The sequence below is a fragment of the Lissotriton vulgaris genome, chromosome 6, assembly GCF_964263255.1.
Source record: "Lissotriton vulgaris chromosome 6, aLisVul1.2, whole genome shotgun sequence".
NCBI lineage: Eukaryota > Metazoa > Chordata > Amphibia > Caudata > Salamandridae > Lissotriton > Lissotriton vulgaris.
Window position 1 is genome coordinate 372,027,819 of NC_141694.1, and position 23,304 is coordinate 372,051,122.

Consider the following 23,304-nt stretch of genomic DNA (forward strand, 5'->3'; position numbering starts at 1 on the left):
TCATGCTATAATGAATGACCACTGGAAATAATTCTGCATCTACCAATGTATAGTTCAAGATTGCATTTGCTTTGTGTGACAGCCTGGTGAAAGCTGCTAGTTGGTCCTGGGGAAGTGGCTGTTTAATTTGTAAAGACCAATGCTTTCTAGGGCACCAATGCACAATTTTCTGGCTTGGTCGGTCCTAGTATAATTTGAGAATGCTGCTGGCAATTTTTGATATGGGTGCGTTTGGCACTCTTGGGCTAGTAGAGTTTTATTTTGCATTTGATGCATAATAAAGTCTCATGGCACTGCCAGGCATGCTTGCTGAAAGGTTAATTGAAGGGATTTAAGTACAATTATCAAGGACTTTATTTGTTCATCTTTACTCTTGTGGCCAAGGTGGATATATAAATTGGGGACTAAAAGACTGAAATCATTGTGGCATAGGGGGGAGCTGATAGGTTGACACATTGGGCCCATGTTAGTCCCAGGTTAATGAGTTCTTGGGTCCACAGAGGTGGATGGTGAAGTACAGAGAGAGTCCACCTATAGCTCTTCCTACCATGTTTAGTTTGTGGCCAGTTAGTGGTGTCGAGGGTTTACAACCAAGTTTCCTGCAATAGCATGATATCAAAGTGTTGAAGATAAGCAGTGAAGTCATTCTCTCCTACCTTGATGCAGAGACCATTCACATTCCAGGAACACAGTCTCAATGGGAGAGGTTCATGGCAGGGGCGCTCTTGTCGTTGAGGCCATTGAGCGGTGACTCTGCTGTTACTGAAGGTAGAAATTCCTTGTATGAATTGACATTCCTGGTGTGTCAGATTACTGGGTGCCCCTTACTGCTCCACTTGCTGGTGTTGGCCTCTGGGGTAGTGGTCCCTGTGCAGGCAGTAGGGGGTTGTGGCAAAACTCTGGCTTGGGCCTTCTTATGGCGTTACCTGATTTAGAGAAGTGTTCCTTGTTCTGCCACACCTGGGTTGCTATTGTTGGATTGAAACATGTGACTACCGTTATTTCCTTGTCAAATACAATGAATGAATTCAACACCTCCTATAGGGTTTGATTGTAAATATTTGAAATCATGCAGGGGACTACTCAGTTTTTTAGATAGCAATTCTGTTTAAAACATTGTGTTGTCCTCTGGTCTTGCCAGTTCCATATCGGTGATGTCTTTCTGTTGTTGTGGTGATGTCCTGCATTAGATGATGGAGTGACTCAGGGGAAGACTGAAGCTGTGGTGAGGCTAGGTTGGTCCAAGGCCATAGGTTCTTGGACTTTGGCTGAGCTGCTGCGGGTGCTCAAATGTTGGAGGAGGGGTGGAAATCAGACACAAGATTTGAGAATGGTATGATGGAGTGAGAACAACTTTCTGTCACAACAAAGAGTGGAGATCCTTGGCTTGACCAGTCTCGGGGGGGGGGCAGGTCCGAACTGGTTGTCGGGGGAGTAGATTCTCTAGTTGTAGTGAGGGGAACTGTGACCAAAGCATGAGATGTTGTCACTTCAAAAGTGGTGCATGCCTTTTCCGATGTCACTACAAGGGGGGACCAGATCTTTTCTGGCTCATGGGTTGCAATGACTATTGTGCTCGAATCAGAATGTAGGAACCCTGATGATTGAGTGTATTTATAGGACCCTTCTTTTTGTAGGAATAATGGGTAAGGAGGTACTTTTCCTGTGTTGGGCTGAGGTTCCAGGGCCTCCTACGGGGGTCTGCTGATTGCCTGGTTCCTCTTTATTGTGACTAGCTGAGGGAGGACTTTGAGCTTTTGTCCTTATTCTCCTTTTGTTGCTGGCTTTTCTGAGGTGCTTGCACTCTCTTTTTGTCAAGGACATTCTTGGGCTTTGATGGGTTGGGTCCTGCACCGGTTTGTACTAGTTGGAGAGTATAGACGCCTCCTTGGAGTAGAGTGTGCTAAGTAAAGTGTTAATGGGATTTTTAAGATTGCCAGGCTTGGCTGGGTCTAAGTCAGCTGATGCAGTTTCTAATGAGAGTTTGTTTCCATGTGTGTTCAGTGGTTTTGTTTTTTGCCATCTTTGAAACAGCATACACATCTTGGTTTTCAGTGCATGAATGTTATTTGTGATCTGGATTTGGGCAAAACGTGTGTAAATAACGAGAAAACAGTGTGTCTCTGGTGGTATTGATGACTTGATCAAATTAAATTATTTATTGTAGAGATGTAAGATTACTGTAGGCTGGATATAAGAATGCATGGAGTGAATCTGGAACTGTTTCCTTTTGGGCAAAGAGGTGGTACTGTTATGAGGAGCATTAGTGGATTCTCGCTGACATTTGCATGGTGCTCAGATGCGCACCCTATGTTTAAGGTGCCGCTGGACTCGAGCTATAGGGGATGCCTAACTAGGCCGAACCCGTCCTGGAGTTGCCTGAATTCCCAGTAAGTGGAGGCATGCTGGATAATTCAGGCTCATCTGCTCCTAGTGGAGTAGGACCAACGTTGATTTGCATAAGTCTTCTCTTGTTCCTGCCCGATGTGCATAGGGAAAAAGTGGTGGACTGGGTAGCGGCTCTGAGCAACTAACAGTGGATAACATCCAACATTCCAGCCTCCACTGTTTTGTTTTTCTCAATATTTGTATAATGGCATGGACAAAAGGCTATTGATCAATATTGGTAAACGAGAGCAACAAGGGGTGGTGATGGACAGAGTTTCTGAATTAAGCAGAATACTCTCACTCAGTCAAGAGATCAGGGCTAGATCCAACACCATTTTTTAGCTCACTGCACCATCCCAGCTCAGAACCTGGCTATATGCAAATTAGTCTGTTCCTGTCCCAGTGCATGATGGGAACAGGGCAAACCAAACTACAAAGCCAATTCTTTCACTGGGAAGGAAACAAGCTTCCGGGGACCGGTTTCTGGCATTACAGCCGTCTTCGGCCCGGCTTGCTTGAATCCTGATGGTGCAATGAGCAAGGGACTCACATCTGAGTATACCCTTCCACGCTTATGGTGGACAAAATAATTAAACAACAAGGTGATGGATCAAGCCCTGATCTTTGGGCTGGGTAAGAGTGGTCTGCTTAATTCAGACACTCTGTTCATCACCACCCCCATTTCTGAATCGTTTTTGGCCACTATAGGTGTGGCAGGGTATACTCAGACATGAGTCCCTTTCTCACTGCACCATCAGGATTCAAGCAAGCCGGGCCGAAGACGGCTGAAATGCCAGAAACCGGTCCCCGGTAGCTTGTCTCCTTTCTGGTGAAGAATTGGCTTGGTAGTTTAGTCTGCCCTGTTCCCATGATGCACTGGGCCAGGGACAGACTGATTTGCATATAGCCAGGTTCTGAACTGGGATGGTGCAGTGAGATAAATAATGGTGATGGATCAAGCCCTGATCTTTGGACTGGGTAAGAGTGGTCTGCTTAATTCAGACACTCTGTTCATCACCACCCCCATTTCTGAATCGTTTTTGGCCACTATAGGTGTGGCAGGGTATACTCAGACATGAGTCCCTTTCTCACTGCACCATCAGGATTCAAGCAAGCCGGGCTGAAGACGGCTGAAATGCCAGAAACCGGTCCCCGGTAGCTTGTCTCCTTTCTGGTGAAGAATTGGCTTGGTAGTTTAGTCTGCCCTGTTCCCATGATGCACTGGGCCAGGGACAGACTGATTTGCATATAGCCAGGTTCTGAACTGGGATGGTGCAGTGAGATAAATAACGGTGATGGATCAAGCCCTGATCTTTGGACTGGGTAAGAGTGGTCTGCTTAATTCAGACACTCTGTTCATCACCACCCCCATTTCTGAATCGTTTTTGGCCACTATAGGTGTGGCAGGGTATACTCAGACATGAGTCTCTTTCTCACTGCACCATCAGGATTCAAGCAAGCCGGGCCGAAGACGGCTGAAATGCCAGAAACCGGTCCCCGGTAGCTTGTCTCCTTTCTGGTGAAGAATTGGCTTGGTAGTTTAGTCTGCCCTGTTCCCATGATGCACTGGGCCAGGGACAGACTGATTTGCATATAGCCAGGTTCTGAACTGGGATGGTGCAGTGAGATAAATAACGGTGATGGATCAAGCCCTGATCTTTGGACTGGGTAAGAGTGGTCTGCTTAATTCAGACACTCTGTTCATCACCACCCCCATTTCTGAATCGTTTTTGGCCACTATAGGTGTGGCAGGGTATACTCAGACATGAGTCCCTTTCTCACTGCACCATCAGGATTCAAGCAAGCCGGGCTGAAGACGGCTGAAATGCCAGAAACCGGTCCCCGGTAGCTTGTCTCCTTTCTGGTGAAGAATTGGCTTGGTAGTTTAGTCTGCCCTGTTCCCGTGATGCACTGGGCCAGGGACAGACTGATTTGCATATAGCCAGGTTCTGAACTGGGATGGTGCAGTGAGATAAATAACGGTGATGGATCAAGCCCTGATCTTTGGACTGGGTAAGAGTGGTCTGCTTAATTCAGACACTCTGTTCATCACCACCCCCATTTCTGAATCGTTTTTGGCCACTATAGGTGTGGCAGGGTATACTCAGACATGAGTCTCTTTCTCACTGCACCATCAGGATTCAAGCAAGCCGGGCCGAAGACGGCTGAAATGCCAGAAACCGGTCCCCGGTAGCTTGTCTCCTTTCTGGTGAAGAATTGGCTTGGTAGTTTAGTGTGCCCTGTTCCCATGATGCACTGGGCCAGGGACAGACTGGTTTGCATATAGCCAGGTTCTGAACTGGGATGGTGCAGTGAGATAAATAACGGTGATGGATCAAGCCCTGATCTTTGGACTGGGTAAGAGTGGTCTGCTTAATTCAGACACTCTGTTCATCACCACCCCCATTTCTGAATCGGTAATCGAGAGCATCATTGTGATTAGTATTACAGTCAAGTGTTTGCCTGCGTTTTGCGTTTGTGCAATGTACAAGTGAATCAGTGAGTGATCAGAGAGGAGAATTATGTTTTCTGAAGTTTGTTTTTGAGATTTATGTTGACAGTTTCAAGAAGACTAAGGGGTGTGATAGGTGCTGGTGGATGGCTTCCATTTTGCAAACCTTAATTTACCTGTTCTCTAAACAGAAGTGAATAGAGAACTCACTAGGCATAGAGTTTGTGCCCCTCTAAAGTGTGTTTGATGCTTCTTGGGGGATAAATAAGTTGGTCTGTATCAGTTTTGGCTGGTCTGCAATGTATGGAGAGTTGCGGTAGGACTGTTCCTTCAAATCATCACTCAAATTCTAGCCAGACCAACACCATGCATATGCAAAGATATGGGACAACATGCGAGGTAACCTGCTGTCCAAACAGAACAATATGCTGCTTCATGCACTGCTTTGTGTCTTGCTTCCAGGACAGAAGAAGACGGTGGGTCATGACTCACTGAAAGCCAGCGACTCTGCACATGAGCTGCAGTTAGCAGCATGGTCATATCACGAGGCCACTAGCCACATTCTTTTTTATTCAAACTAATGCCACTCAGGTTATGAAATAACATGTTGTTTCAGAAAATCCAATCGACTGTCTTTTCAACCAAAAAGAATAAGTCGCTGTGCTCAGATAATTGTGATTTGGAATAGGCTTTGATCTCCTGCCTCAAAATGGGCGCTATTTTGTAGTCTAGATAGAAGCGTGCCATTCTTCTCAAACCTTAAATATTTGTGGCAATAATTACAAGCATTGCAGGTGTAATCTTTCAAATGAAATCAAATAAACAAGCTAACAGCTTCCAGTAACATTCAAGAAAGATAAACAATATATTTATATCATTTTACAAACCTTAATTCATCTCTCCCAGCCTTAAACCTTGAAATTCGAGCCATTGATAGTGGAAGCGATAATGTGTCTAACCATCGCTTTTCATATTTGCTTTGATTCATTGCGGGTGAAGAAGGTGAGGATGATGCCTGCACAGGATAAATAATCTTTGTTGAGAACTGCATGCTAGTTAGTATAGTCAATTATATACACAATATATATATATATAAATACATATACATATAACGTACTCCATGACATGAAGTCACACAAAGACGCGTGTAACAGAAACATTTGGATAACACTCAATTCATACAGGATGTGTGTTTGTAATTCACACAGCCTTGAGCCCCAGGAAGCATAGGTTACATAGATTGTATTGCTCACACTGTGCGTATTATAAATGTGCTACCGATCAGCAGCTCAGCTTCTAAGGTGTTCGACAAAATGCTGCCTTCTACATTTGATATGTCTTGCCTTTGTGGCAGGATTTTTCCCTGAAGTAGTTGCTCTTGACACCACCATCAATACTCCCCCTTTGTGTCCCTCTCTCCTATGAGCTTCCCCTCCACTTTATCATGACTAAACCACGTGAATCTGTACTCGTTACTTATAGCCCAGGACCCACCCTTCTGACTGAGTCCCATTCTGCTGGCTGTCATACCAGCTGTCATACAGAATGTGGATATCAGAGATTTACCCCAAAAGTTGGAGTACAGTACCAATATTGAGAATTGGTATGTCCCTGATGCGCTAGGACTTTGTGTTGACTTGTCAAGCGAGAATGTGATTCCAAACTGGAATGGCATGGTGAGCAAAAAAACGATGGATTTAGGCCCAGATCTCCGTACTGGGGTGAATGTGTGACATTGTTCTGCAATTTGTCAATCAACTGTTCTTTTTGCATTTGTCACCCTAAGTGGGACAGGTATGCCCAGACGTGGGTCTGTGTTCTCTATGACACTGAAGTCAAGCTATCCTGGCTGATGAGGACTGAAAGCCCAAAACCATTCCTAGGATGCTTGTTTCGAGTCCAGGGACGACCTGGCCTGGCAGTTTGAGTTGGACTGTTCCCATTGGGCGCAGGGTCAAGACTGATTTGCATAGGGCCGGTCCAAACTGGAACGCCATGGTGAGCAAAAATACGTTGGATTTAGGCACAGATCTCTGTACTGGGGTGAATGTATGACATTGTTCTGCATTCTGTCCATCAATTGTTCTTTTTGCATTTGTCACCCCGAGTGGGACAGGTATGCCCAGACGTGGGTCCGTGTTCTCTATGCCACTGGAGTCAAGCTGTCCTGGTTGAAGAGGGCTAAAAGCCCGAAACCGGTCCAAGGATACTTGTTTCCAGTCCAGGGAGGACATGGCCTGGCAGTTCAGGCTGGACTATTCCCATTGGGTGCAGGGTCAAGACTGATTTGCATATGGCTGGGTCCAAACTGGAATGGCATGGTGAGCAAAATAACTATGGATTTAGAACCAGATCTCTGTACTGGGGTGAATGTATGATATTGTTCGGCATTCTGTCCATCAATTGTTCTTTTTACAATGTTATAGTATACAGCAATATTTACTTGTATTGGATCTCAAACGGCAAAAGCTATATTTTGCTTGAAAGTAGTTGTACTAGTTTTGCTGAAAAATGCACTAAATTTCTAACTGTTGACCTGTCAATGATCATATGTTTTTTTCCAATAATAATTTACACAAATATTCTCACATAATTCTGCTGAAGGTTTCAACTTACACCAAGAAGGCTTAACGTTTGATTAAAAATTCTATTCAGTAAAATTATAAAGAAATATAAAAATGAAGCATTCAAACTGAATGCAACCTTTCAAAAAAACTAATTTAGTTTCGAAGTATGATGTTGTGCACAAAAGATTTATTTTTGTTATAAAGATGTTCCAACTTTTACTTCAATCATTATTAGCAAAATGTACAAGTTGATATTTTAGAAGGTTACCCATGAAGTTAGAGGAGTGGGAAAGTAGTCCCACATGAGAAAAAGTTCAGTTTGAAAGTAATTGACATGCTGAAAGTAGCAAATCTAGCATAAGTCTGAGAGGAAGAGGAGTGATCCTGTTCAAAGAGAGCACCAAATTGGATGAAGTAGGAAAAGATGCAACATGAACTGCAACATCTTTCGACTAATAGTGCGTGTTCCTAGAGTAGGTAACCACTTGCAATTTACACACGTTTACCCTACCACGCTTTTTATCCTCAGCACTTTCCCAGACCCACTTATTGATTGCCTTTTTGCAGTTGCAACTGCACATTTTAACCTGCTTTTTTAAATTGCTCTGAGACTGATCTGTGTTTCTTGAATCTCTGTCCATGGGAAGTTCTGCTTTGATCGTTTACTGATTTTGAATTGATTTAGTAGCTTTATGCTTGATCGTTTACTCTTTCAAACTCTTTATGGGATCTAACTGACACCGTTTTGCTCAATTCTTAGAACAGGGAATCTTTCCTTTATTGAACATGATTTTATGCATGTTATTAAAATCCATGATTAACCATTTTTGATTACTGATTTCCAAACTTATTTTGCTTAATATGAATAACATTTATGGCTTTGAATAAAGATAACTTACTTAACTTGAATAATAGTAAAACCCTTTAAAACTAACATCCAACTTGCATTATTGACTGAAGCTAGAATAGAAATTGTGATCAATATTTTTATGGCCTTTGCTCAGCCTGATAGGCACTCTTCTTGAGGAGCAAAAGGTTAGGGGTTGTGGCCCCTCCGTCCTGTCTATCAGGCTGAGGAAAGGTCATAAAAATATTTATCACAATTTCTATTCTAGGTACAGTCAAAAATGAAAGTTGGATGAATAGAAAATTGGCTGCTGTGGCCAATTTTCTATTCACCTTAAAGGGACCAGCCTCTTAAATAATACATATGACCTGTAATTTAAAGAGAAGATATTCACAGGTATGTATTTGACACTGAAAAACACCTTTTGCCAGGCCCTATGGTCAGTGATCTGTAGTTTGGAAAATACACTACACACATTCCTGAGACGGGGACAATTATTATTATTATTATTATTATAAACCATTTTATAGCGCGCTCTGCTACTGGGGAGTATCCTGGCGCGGGAGAAAGAAAAACAGAAAGCAGACCCTCACAAAAAAAAGGACTCTTAAATAGCACTGTTAAACAGATACGTCTTCAGCTGTTTTTTGAATGCGGCTACAGTGGGTGTGGAGCGCAGGTGAAAAGGAAGAGCATTCCAGGCGCGAGCCACGACCACCGCAATCGACTGGCCACCAAGTCTGGCACGTTTGAAACGGGGGAGGGATAGTTGAAACAAAGTGGAGGATCTCAGAGTACGTGTGGGAACGTAGCTGATGAATCTTTTTCTCAAGTACTGGGGGCCTTGATCATGAATAGCACGGAACGCCAGAACCAATGACTTAAACCGGATGCGCTGTGCAACCGGGAGCCAGTGGAGTGTGCCCATCTCCGCGCGAACGCTCTTCCATCTAGGAATGTTAAATAAAAGACGGACTGTCGCGTTCTGGATGATTTGCAGGCGTTTGACCAGGTAAGAGGGGATTCCACTGAACAATGCATTAGCATAGTCCAACCTGGACAGTATTAGCGCTCGCGCAACAGACTCCTTTGCTTCTCTAGGAAGCAAGGGAAAGAATTTGCGAAGCATTTTTAGGGTCGCAAAACAGGTGCCAGTAAGTTTTTTAATATGATGTTTAAATCTTAAGTCCTCATCGAACCAGATGCCCAGGTTTTTGGCAGGTCTCCCCATCTCTTTCGGGCCTGGGATGTCAGAAGGCCATAGGGTACTCATGAACGAGGGGGGAAAGGAGCCATAAAAAAGAACCTGGCAAACTACCTTAAACCCATGCTTACAATGCCAGTGTGAAATAAACCATGACTAGGGAAGGCACTACTAAATTTTACAATATTCAGTAATCTGCAATGCCACCTCCTGTGCACTCAGCTTTCACTGTGTTTGACATACAGTAATACTTGGACCCAAAACTTTAGTGTTTTCTAAACAGTGTACCATATAACTTTCGTCATTCACAACCACACTTGTATCCGAATTTAACACTATTTCCATGTAATATGTCTGGTGATAAGCAGTGTGTAGTGGGGGAGCAAGTTATAGTTAGCTCAGTAAACTATGACTGGTGAATTTCAGTTTTCGGTCTGTTTTAAAATGTTACTTGTTGTGTTAGTGTAACACCTAACTATAAATTACATTTAACCTTTCGTTTTTTTGGCAATTTCTAGAGATTTTAAACATAAGGCCTCATCACAGTGCCTAACTATAATGATACATTAACCTTTGTGTTTTTCAATGGATACATAAATATGTACATGCTTATTCATTTTCTTGTTCAGTGATTGCTCACATCTTTGTTCCGATATAGATCACAGCCCTTTTTTAAACTTTTCAACATTTATTGTATATTTAAAAAGTCCTTGATTGATCCAAATGTCAGTTTTTCGTGTACTATTTAGCTTGTTCTTTCTATTGAAAAGAGTTATTTCAATATGTATATAACAGAAATATATACATTTATGTGGTCTATATGGGTATGGACGAAGAGAAGGGATCATCAGTCACTGAAAAAGGAAATGAATGCAAACAATCAAGTGTTTTGTTGTAAATCATATATAGAGAGTGAAGTCAAAAGTATTGCAAACAGGTGCATGTGTGCTCATTTTACTCTAAAGCAATATGTATCTATGACCCATTGAGTAATGGTGGATGTTTGCATATTTATAGGTTCCAGTATAGAGGTCTGAAATGGCCACAGCCCAAAATAATCATTGCTGAGCTAACAAGCTCACTCTGGAGATTAATAATTCTACCCCATCATTCGAAATTGTAAAAACACTGTTATCTTCACTAGACAGAAGTACATTTAGTTAGTTTATATCTGAGACAAATTGCTTTCTGACATATTAAATATTGCTTTAAAAGTCTGCTAAATGAATATAAATGTTTTTGTGCTTAGATAAAACTACATAGTTGTAGGTGTTCAGAAAATTATGTTTGGGGAATTCCAAAAGGGATTCAGCAAATGAAAATGAGCTTTTGCTGAATTTATTTGTTGCATTCCTATGCCAAATTGATCCCAATTACCATGCATATCGGCAGAAATCTTTGACATTCAGTGGTTATGGTATACTAAATCATACTAATTCATGCAATGTTGATACTAAGAAATACAATTCAATATACATCCACACACTAAACCAGGGATATCCAACCTTCTCTGTAGTAAAATCTACTTATGTTTAATAAAAACCATTCCGTGCTTCTAACACAAATTATCATTGTTACAAGATTCACTAGTAGCCATTGTTTTGCAGAGTTACTAGCAGTGACCAACTCAGCACAATAGGGAAAGTCACTACCAATATTGTCAAAAAAAGCATTATCATATGTTCTCTTGAATACCTAAACATGTCATAGCTGTCATATATGCAATGACCTGTAGCACCAAAGAAAGAACACGAGTAATATCATTCTCCAATGCAGCATGAATTAAGATTTCAATATAAGCCTTTCTGCAAGCATCACCTTATCAGTTCTGAAAATACACACTTTGTACTATTAAATATATAATAGTGACATTTGGAAACAGACCTAAATAAATCATTTACTCAGGTAAACATAGGGGAGCTACTCACCTGTATATGGAGGGCTACTGAGCCACTCTTTGGAGAACTTTGTCCTTGCACTATATAAATCTCTCAGTGAGTCAAGTATAATTTAACTATAGTTAGGACTATGGAACTAAAACAGGAATCATAAGTTTGGTTGTGGATTGATCATTAAAAATAGTATGTGCTGTTGTTAGAAATGGGGGTCTCTAGGTGGCAGAGGTAGGTACTTTTGTCCACATAGGTACCTTTGCTTCTTGTCAGAGTAAGGGGGATACACACTTTAGATAACCCCTGCGCACCACCTGGGCAGGTTGGCAGGAGCAGGCAAATGTATCCCAAAGGAACACAGTGATAACACCACAAATGGACACCACACCAGTTTGGAAAAATAGAGTATCTTAATCTAAACTCAACAAGACCAAAACGACAAAAATCCAACTTACATGTAATAAGAATATGACTTTAAAAAAGATTCAAGCAACTGGAGCCATAGAAAACTATGGATGGGTGATTTCTCACTAAGTACCTGTAGATGTGTCAAACTTCACAAGGTCCGTTCCTGAGACCTTGGGGAGGTGATGCGATAGATCTGCTGCACGCAGAAGTGATGCGACAAATCCGGTCTATAGGGAGAAGTGATGCGTCGACTCCAAGATGATTGTGGTCCGCAGGTGATGCGTCAGGAAAACTTGCCTCACAGGTACTATGTGTGGAAATTTGGGATGCAGCGGCGATTGATAGTGCAGCGTCAAGCAGCGCTGCGTTGGTTTCTTCAGGCGCGATCCCTCGATTTGTTGGTTCTTGCAGCCGTGACAGGAGCTGCATCATGTTCAGCACTGGCGATATGTGGAGATTTTTCTTGCACAGTGATGCTGCATCGGAAAAACAGCCGCAAAAAGAGAGATGCATTGATTTCTATAGTTCTTTTTTTCTTCCAGCTCCCAGCAGTAGCAACAACCTCCAGAGGCCCAAAACTGGAACTGGCATCTCCCTGCATGTCAGAACTCTCAGCAGCAGAGTTCAGGGAAGTTGCTGTGAAGCCTTTGTATTCCTGAGACTTCAGAACAAGAAGGCCAGCACACACAGGCCCTTGGAGATTCTTCTTCAAGCAGATTCAAGCAAAGTTCTAGTCTTTGTCCTCTTCTTGGCAGAAACAGCAACAGCAAGCCAACCCCACACACAGCAGAAGGGCAGTACTCCTCCTCACGGCTCTTCAACTTTTCTCTTTGGCAAAGGTTCTTCCTGAGTCCATAAGTGATCTAAAGTCATGTGGTTTTAGAACTAATACTTATACCCCCAAATGTTTTTGTTCTCTTGGTACAGGAGTCCCTGAGCCCAGTCCAAACCAGTTGTTTCCTCACTGGTGCAGCATGACCACAGGAGGTGGAAATAGCATTGTGCAAGGAAGACCGGCCCTATTTAGGTTCCAGAAAATCTCCCATTACTCTAACTTCAGGCAGAATCTATTCAGGCCAGCTCTGAGTCATCCACAAAGGGACAGGCAAAACTAGACCCCACCAGTGGCTATCTACAGTAGTGAATGCACATCCCCAACCCCTGTCACTCAAAAACCAGATAGTCAATACACAACCAGGCAGAGGCACACAGAATGGTTAAACAAGAACATGCCTAGTTTCTAAAAGTGGCATTTTCAAACACACAATTTAAAAACCATCTTTACAAGAATATGTGTTATTAAATTCTGAGCTCAGAGAGCCTAATCTTTATTTCTCTATCTTGCTCTACTGGGAAGTTATACTTATAAGTTGTTACAAAGCATTTCCCATACTATCCTATGGGGCAACATAGCCTTTCAATAGTGAAAAATAAGTATTGGCAGTATTTCACTATCAGGACAAGTCACACCCACCAGTGTATGTCCTGCCTTTCACATACACTGCACCCTGCCTAGGGGGGTACTTTGGACTACCATAGGGGTACCTCACAAGTAAGTCAATGGAAGGTTAGGGCCTGACAAGTGGGTGCACTTTCCAAGTTGACATAGGAGTTAACAAACTGTGCACAGACACTGCAGTGGCAGGTTGAAGATATATTTTCAGGGCTACTCGTGTGGGTGGCACAATCAGTGCTGCAGGCTTACTAGCAGCATTTGACTTAAAGGCCCTGGCACACACAGTGCACATTACTAGAGACTTACCTGTAAATCAAATCTGCCACTTAGGGAAAACCAATTGTAAGCACAATTTACACAGGGAGCACTTGCACGTTGACACTGATCAGCTGTCTCAAAGTGCCCAGAGTATTTAAACCAGCAAAAAGGAAATCCAGCACAACATCAAAAATATAGGAGGTAGAGTCAAAAATCAGGGGCAACCACACCAAAGATGCCAAGTCTAACAACTATCTAATATTTTACTGGTACCTTTTCAGTCCATGCATAAGTAATGAAGCAGCTATTGCCATTTGACAACAAGTGCAGAGGTATTGGTTACATTCGTAATATGGTACAAAATTAGGTGGGATCATCATTATAAATACATTTATTGATCCAACTATTGTAAATGGTAATTTCATCAATCAATAATAATTTTATTTGATTCAGTCCTCATCTGAGGTCAACAAATACATATTTATAAAAGCGATTTTAGAACATTCTTTTTTTTTAAAAACATATTTTATTTGTTTCTTATTAACTTCCAGTACACAGTATTAACACAGTACCATGAACACTTTGTTATGCATCTGATTGGGAGATACAACATTATTTGTCTACGGTGAATAGTATACATTATACAAACTGTATATCTCGCATATAATACACATACACATGAAAACATTCAATTTGTCCATCTATTTATACTATGGATAAATGCTTTATTAACATAAACTACCTAAGCACTATCCCCCACCCGCCAGCTTTCTGACATTCTCCTCCAAGTTTAGTTGTTATTATCATCCTATGCTAATAAAACAAGTCTACCATGATCATGTCCCCTTACCCGGACCACTACACAGTGTGTTCTTGTGTACCATAGCGCCAAGATAGCCTATTGTGTGCTCGGGGTACTAGATGTTTGGTTAGGGGTTATACCTTTAAAGGTTTCTAACATACCATCCCAGTCCATAGAGATCTGATTCTTGCGCAAATGCCGTGCTTCTTCCTGGCAGATAGCTGTACTCTTGCCCCCCCCCCTCCAGCGTAACATTTCACCATGCCATGTATATACTGCAGGTGGTATTGCCGACTTCCATCTCATAGTGATGGATCTTTTCGCCAGAATTACTGCATGGTCAAGGAAACGGACCTGGACTTTATGGGAGGCCAACTGCTTCCGGAGACCAAGGAGGCTCTCCAGTAGTGAGACTTCGATACTCAAGCCTGTAGTTGTTTCCATGCATTGACGAACCTCTCCCCAGAACCCCATCAGGTGTGCACATGCCCATAGCATGTGAACCAAAACTGCTTCTACCAGCTGTCATCTAAGGCAGTGGTGTTGCGTATTTGGGTACATCCGCTGGAGGCAACTCAGTGTAAGGTAAGCCCTATGCAATATCATTCATTGTATACATGTAAACTTTGCAATCCTAGTCACTTTTTTTGGGTGTTCCAGTATGTTCTTCCATTCCCTGTCTGTTGTCTCCCATCCATCATCCTCCACCCGTTTGGCTCCCAAGGAATTCCAGAGACACTGCTGCGTGTGTCCGTACTCCCACATATAACCACTTGATGAGATGACTTCCCCGTCCCATGTAATATAGTGATTTGACTAATTCATGCGTTTGAGGCTCTGCTCTCTTGGGAGGTCCAGTGTTTTTTCACATAGTGCAGGATCGACGCATGTAACATGTATAGGGGATTTGGTACTCCTTTATCCCAACCAACATTTTCATGATCCATCAAGATCTCAGTGTTAACATTTTAGAAAACTCTTCGTAAGAAAAAACATGTTAAATTAGATTGTGGTCAGCACAAACAACATACAATAGTTAAAACTATCAGCCAGATTTATCAAACCAAAATCCGCTCGCAAAGTCTAACTACGTGGTAAATAGCAAAAACTTAGAAAAATGCAATTTAGTGCATTTTACTGAGTTGTATATTACTCACACACATGTCCTTGGGACATGTGTGTGCGCAACACCAGTGTACATTACCATTTCAGGGGTGCAACAGGGTGTCCTTTGGACACCCTGGCACCCTTGAAATTGCTTCCTTATTTGCGATTCACTAATTGCTAATCGCAAATAAGGAATTACTCCCCATCCCTTTAGGCCCATAGGAACGAATAGGAAAGCCATTCCTTATTTGCGATTCGCAGTTAGCGAATCGCAAATAAGGAAGCAGTAGAAATCACTAAAAATATTGCGATTTCTACATGCATCCCGTTTTGCGAGTCTTTAATAGCCATTCCTTACAATTCGCTATTAAGGACTCGCAAAACATGACTTTGTGCACTTTTCTAAAAATAGCTTTAAGAAACTCTTTATAAATGTAAACAAGTTATAGCAAACAATTCATTGGGGGGGAGACTTACACACCGTGATAAGATCTTGAGCTAAAATAGCATTGTGTCTGAAACGGATTAGCTTTGTAAATCAACGCCGAGCCCCTACCAATATCGGATTAGGACAAATTTGTAATATGTGATAGAGATCTTGTGATCCACCGTTGCACAAGTCACATTTGCCTAAAGAATTATTAAGATCTCCCATCCGGTGGAATATGCTTTTAAAGGGAGAATACCTAATCTCAGAAGGATACAGTGCCTTACACTGTGCTCTAACTGGAACTGTAAATAGAGTTCAGGTTTTTTTTATACGTTTTCTAAAAAAAAATTGTAATGCTTTATTTGGATACAATATTCTTATCCATTTCAAAGCTTATTTTCAGCGACATATGTTTTAAAAAGAGCTTCAGATGCGCTGGAGACCAGGCCTGCAGAAGTGCGGTAGTACATTGTGACACCGCAGGGCTTTTATAAGGTTCCTATTGAAGGTGTACCGAAATGCTTCATCTCTAAAAGTCTCCAATTGAAAAATATATCTTTATGAGCCAGGAACTGCATGAAAGAGATTAAAGGCCCACCGTAAAATATTGGAGACTACTCGAGCAAATGTGCTCGTTAGAGAGAGCTCAAGGCGTAAGGTTTGTACACGGACTGATTGGGATACTTTTAACAGATTCCGAAGGACGATCCCTTCCTTTACTTTTCTCAATTGCCATGTTTAATTTGTGTAAATTCCATGGCGTAAGATAGAATTGGTGGGATTTTTATGCTGTAAACCGCCAACAAGGATTCAAAATGTCTATTGCCTGTTGAGTGACAAAATCTCTTTAGTGCCCCAACAGGGGAGTCTGCCTTTCGCCCTAGACGTTGGAGATGGGAAGTGTCTTGTAAATGATGTGAAAAGATACAGCCCAAGTAGATATATTCTTTCACTATCTCAGTTAGGTTACCTCCCAATAACCATGTGAAAGGTAAAGATTTCCTTCTTCCACTAAAAGGTAGGATTTTGGTTTTAGATACATTAGGGACCAAGAACTTTTCTTTTGCATATTGGTTTAGTTCATTTAGATTTCTTAGCAAGCCTATTTGGGTACGATCAAATATTACAACATCATCTGCGTACATTAAGCAATGATAGATCACTTCTGTAAATGGATAACGATATGGGTGCTAGTAGGCATCCTTGTTTCAAGCCATTCATCGTAGGAATTGGATTGGTTCAGCCTTTTTCTCCCCCCATTTGAACACTATACCATGTTGCAGTGTTCAGGGAGCTAATTACTGTAAGAAAAAAACGTGGGAATATCTAAACACTCTAGCTTTTTCCATAATGTCGGTTTGTCCACGCTATCAAAACGGGTTGAAAAATAGATAAAAGCACAGTATAGTGTCTTGAAATTTAACATAACATATTTATCAAGGATAGTCTGAAGAGCAGCAATGTTATCCGGTGTTGACTTTTTTGGGCGGAAGCCGGTCTGTGTCATAGGAATCACATTATTCGAGAATGCCCAGTCTTTATAGTTGCTCCAAAACACATGCTGCGAAGATCTTTCCGGTGGCATGAAGGAGGGCTATATGTCTATAGTTGGATGGGTTCAATCTTGAGCCTTTTTTAGGAGAGGTACAACTTGCTCCTGTCCCAAGATTTTGGTATTTTCCCAGTCTGAAAACAGGGTTGGAAGAGTGGGGCTATATATTTACTCCAGTCATCAGTAGGACTTTAACTGGAATATTGTCCGGGCCCATCGCTGCAGATGATCTAGCAGGTTTTATGAAAGCGGAGATCTGTGTGGCCGAGATGTTTGACAAGACCTGATCAAATTGGCCCTTGAGGCCTCTGCTGCAGTGACAAATATGAAATAATCTTTTTGTGAAAAAGGCACCAAAAACCAAGTATCTTGCAGCAACACGATAAGTGGTGAATTTTCCAATATGAAAGATAACTTTGTATGACACTACTTTGAAGTTACTGCTAAAAAGGGAGTTTAACATCTTTACCCAACTTATTACTATTTAAAGAGCCAGCGATCCACGGCCAAGAATTTTCATCTGGGTGAGACGATTTTTTTGTGTCAGAACAGTTCCAGATTTGGTGCACTCCATCTTTAAAGGAGATCATCAGAGGGCTGCCCTGCATGTACTTCGATATTTGACAGCCCACGTGCTGCTAATTGTTGTTATTAAGGGGGACCTCAACTCCTTCTGGCTCTTTTGACTGATTAAAGACAGGACCAATTTCTTTAACTACGGATATTTCAACTCCATTTTTATGAAGAGTGTCTCACTCTTTAATTATTATATCAGGAAGTACATTGGACCAGAACTCGACAATTGCCACTGAGCAGAGTGATTTATTTGGGAATTAAACTAATTTTATTTCTTCTGTGGTAAGTGATTGGAGAGGCCAAATTTTATGTAATAGTTCAACTATTCTCCAATGGTTTAGTGGAATGTTGCCACTGGGGAATAAATCTGTTAAATTTAGGGCACTTGATGCTGGATATTCCTCACTGCTCTGGTAGTCCTGATTGACAATTGTATTTACTGAGTCGAGGGTATTATGTTTTGAAAATGTTGTTATGAAGTTTGGTTTAGGTGTCTAGAATGCTTTTGGGGTACAGAAGAAGCAGACTGTTGGCATATGCTTTGTGTTGCGTTACAAACTTTTATGGCATAGCTAATTTCTTCATCTGCTTGATCTGTGGAGCATACTTGAGGCAACTTTGCTTTTCTTGAGGATCTTCTCATTATTCTTTGCTTGGTTCTTTTCTTTTTGTTATTGTTTTTGTTTGATTGCTCTTGGTTGTGTTTCCTTTTTTTAATTGGCAATGTTGTAGACTCTAGTTGTAGACTCTATTTGAGATATTTTTTTGAGATGGAAACTTCGCCTGCCACTTTTTCAATTTTTATTGAAGGGAGGAAAGGACCTCCTTGTAAATTGTTTGAGAAAAAATTGGGAATAAATGAATGGCGATTTGGATGGTTTTCTGAGAAGAGCTCTCTGAGTGGGGATCTTCGAATAGTTTTACGAGAAAAAACATTTTATCGCCAGTAGAACAGTTGATTTTCTGTTTCTGTTTAACTTGAAAGGCCCCCGTCTGAGACACCTTCTGCTTTTTTTGTGATGGATAATTGCTGGTTACTGAGGGGTTATATTGACACTTGTCTTCTCTGCCTCTGTTAGTCTTTAATTTCGAAGATAGCATTTGGACATTTTGAGTGGATTGAGTAGATTGTTTTTTCCTCTTTTTCCCTACGTAGTATTGCAGAATTCCTGTTTGTGTTTCCCATATCTGGTCTGTATTTTCGATGTTCTAGTAATATGGAATCCATGGTTTTCTGCAGAGACAAAAGATTGTGGCATGATGAATGACGGAAATTCAGAAGGTTGTGAGAAACTTTGTACAGCTTCTATAAGATTACTCAGAGTAATGGAAAGCAAATGTACCAGCGGTTTTAGGGACAGATTGGAGAGGTGATATATAGTTTATATCCGAAAGTGTGAAATCAGTTGCAGCTGTTCTGTTAAGGGATTATGGCTGAAGAACTCTCTCTCAGACAACAATTCCACCGACTCCGACAATTTTCCAAGTTGGTTCCCAGTTTTAAGACAGAGAGGTAATGGATCTTAGGGAGTTGTTTTATAGATCTTTAATAAGAAGACACTACTGGCAAGATGTACAACCATCAAAATTTGTGACTCACAAATTGCGCTCAATTGCGAGTCACAATTTGTGATCCCATTGGGAATGGCTGGCCCTTCCAGGGATGGTGGCCTGCTGGGCTCAGCAGACCTCCATGTCTGGGACTGCTTTTAAATAAAGCAGTTTTTTTTTAAAATGCAGCCCATGTTTCTTAAAGGAAAACAGGATGCATTTAAAAAATGAAAAAATACACCGTTTTTGTTTCATTTTTAAAGGCAGGTAGTGGTCCCTGGGACCACTGCCGGCCCCTAAAAATATATTTTTGCCTTCATTTGCAAAGGAAAGGGGTCCCCTGGGTACCTCTTCCCATTTGGGAGGGCATCACCACCCTTTGGAAAAGGGCAGTAAATTGCAAGTGTTTTGTGACCACAATTGTGGTTGGAAAACATTCATAAACGGGGTAGAGAGTCGGTATTAGGAAGGGACGCCCTTGAAACGCCTCTTCCTAATAGCGAGCCGCAGTTCCTCTTTAGTGAGTCACCAACAATTGTGACTCGCTAAATAGAAATTGTACATGGCCCTATTTGTTTTTGCATGCGCAAACAGGTTGCTAACCCGTTTGCACATGCACTTTAGGGTCATACATTTGGCACTAAGACTTCTACTGGTACTTAAAATTATGCATTTTTTGATACATACCGAGGGACAATGAAAACCTTTGGAAATAATTAAGGCGGTAACTCAACATTGGTTTTACATGTTTTTAAAGCATAATATTAGGAAAGACCTGGAATACAATCCTGAGCTGGCTATTATTTCTAATCCCTCAGACCACACTTTGCTGTAGACCTATATAGACCTATATTTATCAGTTAAAGGATTAGAGGACATGCAGAGGTAACTTCCTTTACCTCAAAACATGCAAAAGAATCCCTAATCCACTTTGTTATCTAATAACACACTTAAATATGTTATATTAAATGTATTTGTATAATCCATAATTTTAATCAGCAGAAGAATGATGAAGGCTAACAATCAGCCACGGATTGGCCCAGTTTTGTTTGTAAGTAACGACTTTTAAATTATCTTTGCACACTGATGGCCAACAATTGGTGAATGAAAGAATGACTCAATTGGTTTGATATAGGCTTGCTTCCATCTTTGCCTTCACTTATGCAGTCATCCAGGACCTCAATCAAGTAACAACTACGAACTCGATCCACATTGATCTGCTTAGGTGTCCATTAATCCACACAGTCAATTAATGTATAAGCCAAATATCTTGTCTCTGCCAGTAATCACCAACAGGGTAACATCCTGAAGACCTCGGATCAACTGCAATGTGACTGAAAGTTAATGGTAGTGGGATGCCATAAACAAAAAGAGTACTTTTGTTAAGTATGCTGTGATACAGGTGTTAACAATTGCAGCAATGTATCATACAGGCCAATGTCTGTTTTGCCTAAGATTCCTGGAAACAATTGTCAAATGTAAAAAAAGAAGGAAATATAAACATACTATCAAGTCGAAATAGCATTTTATAGATTTCAGCCAGTCATTGTACATTATGGTCAACTCCAAGCATTGATGTCTGGCAAAGCAATGGTCTGCCACAGAAAGAAATGTGACAGCTGCCTTACCACTCAAACATGCACACGTTTAATTTTGCAATATCGTTGTTTGCTCATTAGGTGAAAATGCATCTGTGAATAAAGAAACACTATTACTTGAGAGTGCCATTAATATTGCAAATGTATGCATTTTCCTGTAAGGTGTTTATTGTTATTTGTTATGGGTACCTATATAGAGCAATCCTAAACATGAAAAATGCACATACACAAACTAGATATTGGGATTGATGCAGGCTTCTATACAAGTTGCAGACGTGCAGCTTTGGGGAAAACCCTACACAAGCCAAAAACCAAGCAAGGACTTTTTACTCTAACTGTAGTTTTGTAGTGAAAATCTCACAAGGATTCTAGGATAATTTCACAGCATTTAACATTTAAAGGTATTTTGTAAATAGAAGGTAATGGGTTTAGCTACAATCGCAATTCAAAGAGGACAGCACACCTGAATGTATGGATTCAGGTAAAACCTAATTATTAAAAAAAAAAATAACTAAAGTAACTAACTCCATTAGAAATTGATACAGCGAAAACGAAATCTTAATATGGTGGGGAGCTTTAGACTTATTGTGGAATGAAAAAGATAATATCACATTGCAGTTATAGAAATTTATGAAATGTCTGAAATCATAAAACCCCTTCGAATTCCCTTGAGATGGTATCAGTTCAAATGTCTCTTAAAGTCAGAAAAATACTACTGAAACAAATAGTCCCAAAGTTCAAATAAACTCTTACAATTCCCTCATGTTTGCACACGAAGTATTAAAACACAAGTTTAGGAAAATTACCAGAAGTGACTCTGAAATACATTTCACATAGCTCATACGTGTTAAAATAGTATTTTTCTATACATGAAATTGACTCTTGTCTCTCTGTAGGACTGTGACAAACATTCCCAAAATTGATCAAAATTACAGGAAATGTCTGAAATTTTAAAAATGATTCAAGGCTCACAGCAATAGCTATAGTTGTCGCCACTTGCCCAGCAGCTCTAAGAGAAAATATTCACTATCCAATGGCAGACAGACTGCAAACATCCAAAGCCCCAAAGAGCTGGCTACGTTGACGTGGCAATGGCACCGACTTGAACATTTGCACACAGAGAAATATCCAGCTCAAAGACTAACCCTAGGGCCCAAATTGTCTGCCAGGTCTGTGATTTGTGGCTGATTCCCTCAACTTGAGAAGTCAAAAGTAATGTTGCTATAAGAATGTTATTATATAGTCATGAACTCTTCTTTTTGTAACCTTTCTGATTACTCGTCTTCTAGATGTTATTATATATAATGATATATTTATGTTTTTTAAAGAAGTGTTGTATTTGTATTTCCGTGTTCTTTATTATTAATAAAAAATCATTTAACTAAAAAAAAACAAGTAATGTTGCACTCATCAATGCCCTGAGAGGCATCCTGCCACTGCAGAATTCACCCCTGGTGGCACCCAGGGTCCCTGCATTAATTTGAAGAGACACAGAGATACTGGGAAAAAAACCTTGCAACTGATATAGAAAGCACTGAGGCCACAGTAAGAAGATGTGAGGAAGTGCACCTCATCCTGCGATCATGATATAGGAGGAAGAAATGCCCACATAGGGAACAGAACCAAACACCGTGGCTCCTAGAGGTCCTGCAGCGGTCTATGTCTTGGGTCCGGGGAGTGGAGGTATCCCAGCCAGAGACACTTGAGGCATGGACTGTAGGGCAACATGGGAGAGAGAGTGGCCAGAATGGACAGCCTCATCTCTGTGTATATTTGCTACCATGGCTTTAAGTGAGCCCTGACTGGTACACTCATTTCTGTTGAATAAACTGAAGCTAGTCCTGTTGGGACCCAATGCAACATTCACAGAAGGAGTGCATCACTCACCAGGGAGCTGAAGCCTGCTAGGGTCAGTGTCCATAATCTTAAAGCTGCTGCCAGGGCTCCTTTCATGTGGCAAAAGATGTACACTTCTGAGCTAAGAATACAGTGCCTTGAGTGAAGGGATTCTTCCCAAATCGCCCAGAGCGTAGGGACACTATCATTTGGTGTCTCAGCCACACCCCTTTTGCTCTCTTACATGCTACCAAAGCTCTTGGTGATAAAATAGTGAGAAGGTACCCATAAATATGTTTCAGGAATATGCATGTAGGCCCATAATTGAGGAAATGAAAAATTGGACATAGGGTAGGGGAAAACCAAGATGGCGGATTGAA

The 23,304-nt window shown here is 41.1% G+C and overlaps 1 protein-coding gene across 1 annotated transcript in view; it reads right to left on the reverse strand.

The window, feature by feature from the left end:
• SNTG2 (syntrophin gamma 2) overlaps positions 1–23,304 on the reverse strand; it is a 1,272,125-nt gene that overhangs the window by 517,349 nt on the left and 731,472 nt on the right. The window contains exon 10 of the mRNA XM_086925639.1: positions 5,728–5,855. Coding sequence (XP_086781765.1) covers positions 5,728–5,855 — 128 coding nt within the window. The remainder of the gene's footprint in view (positions 1–5,727; positions 5,856–23,304) is intronic.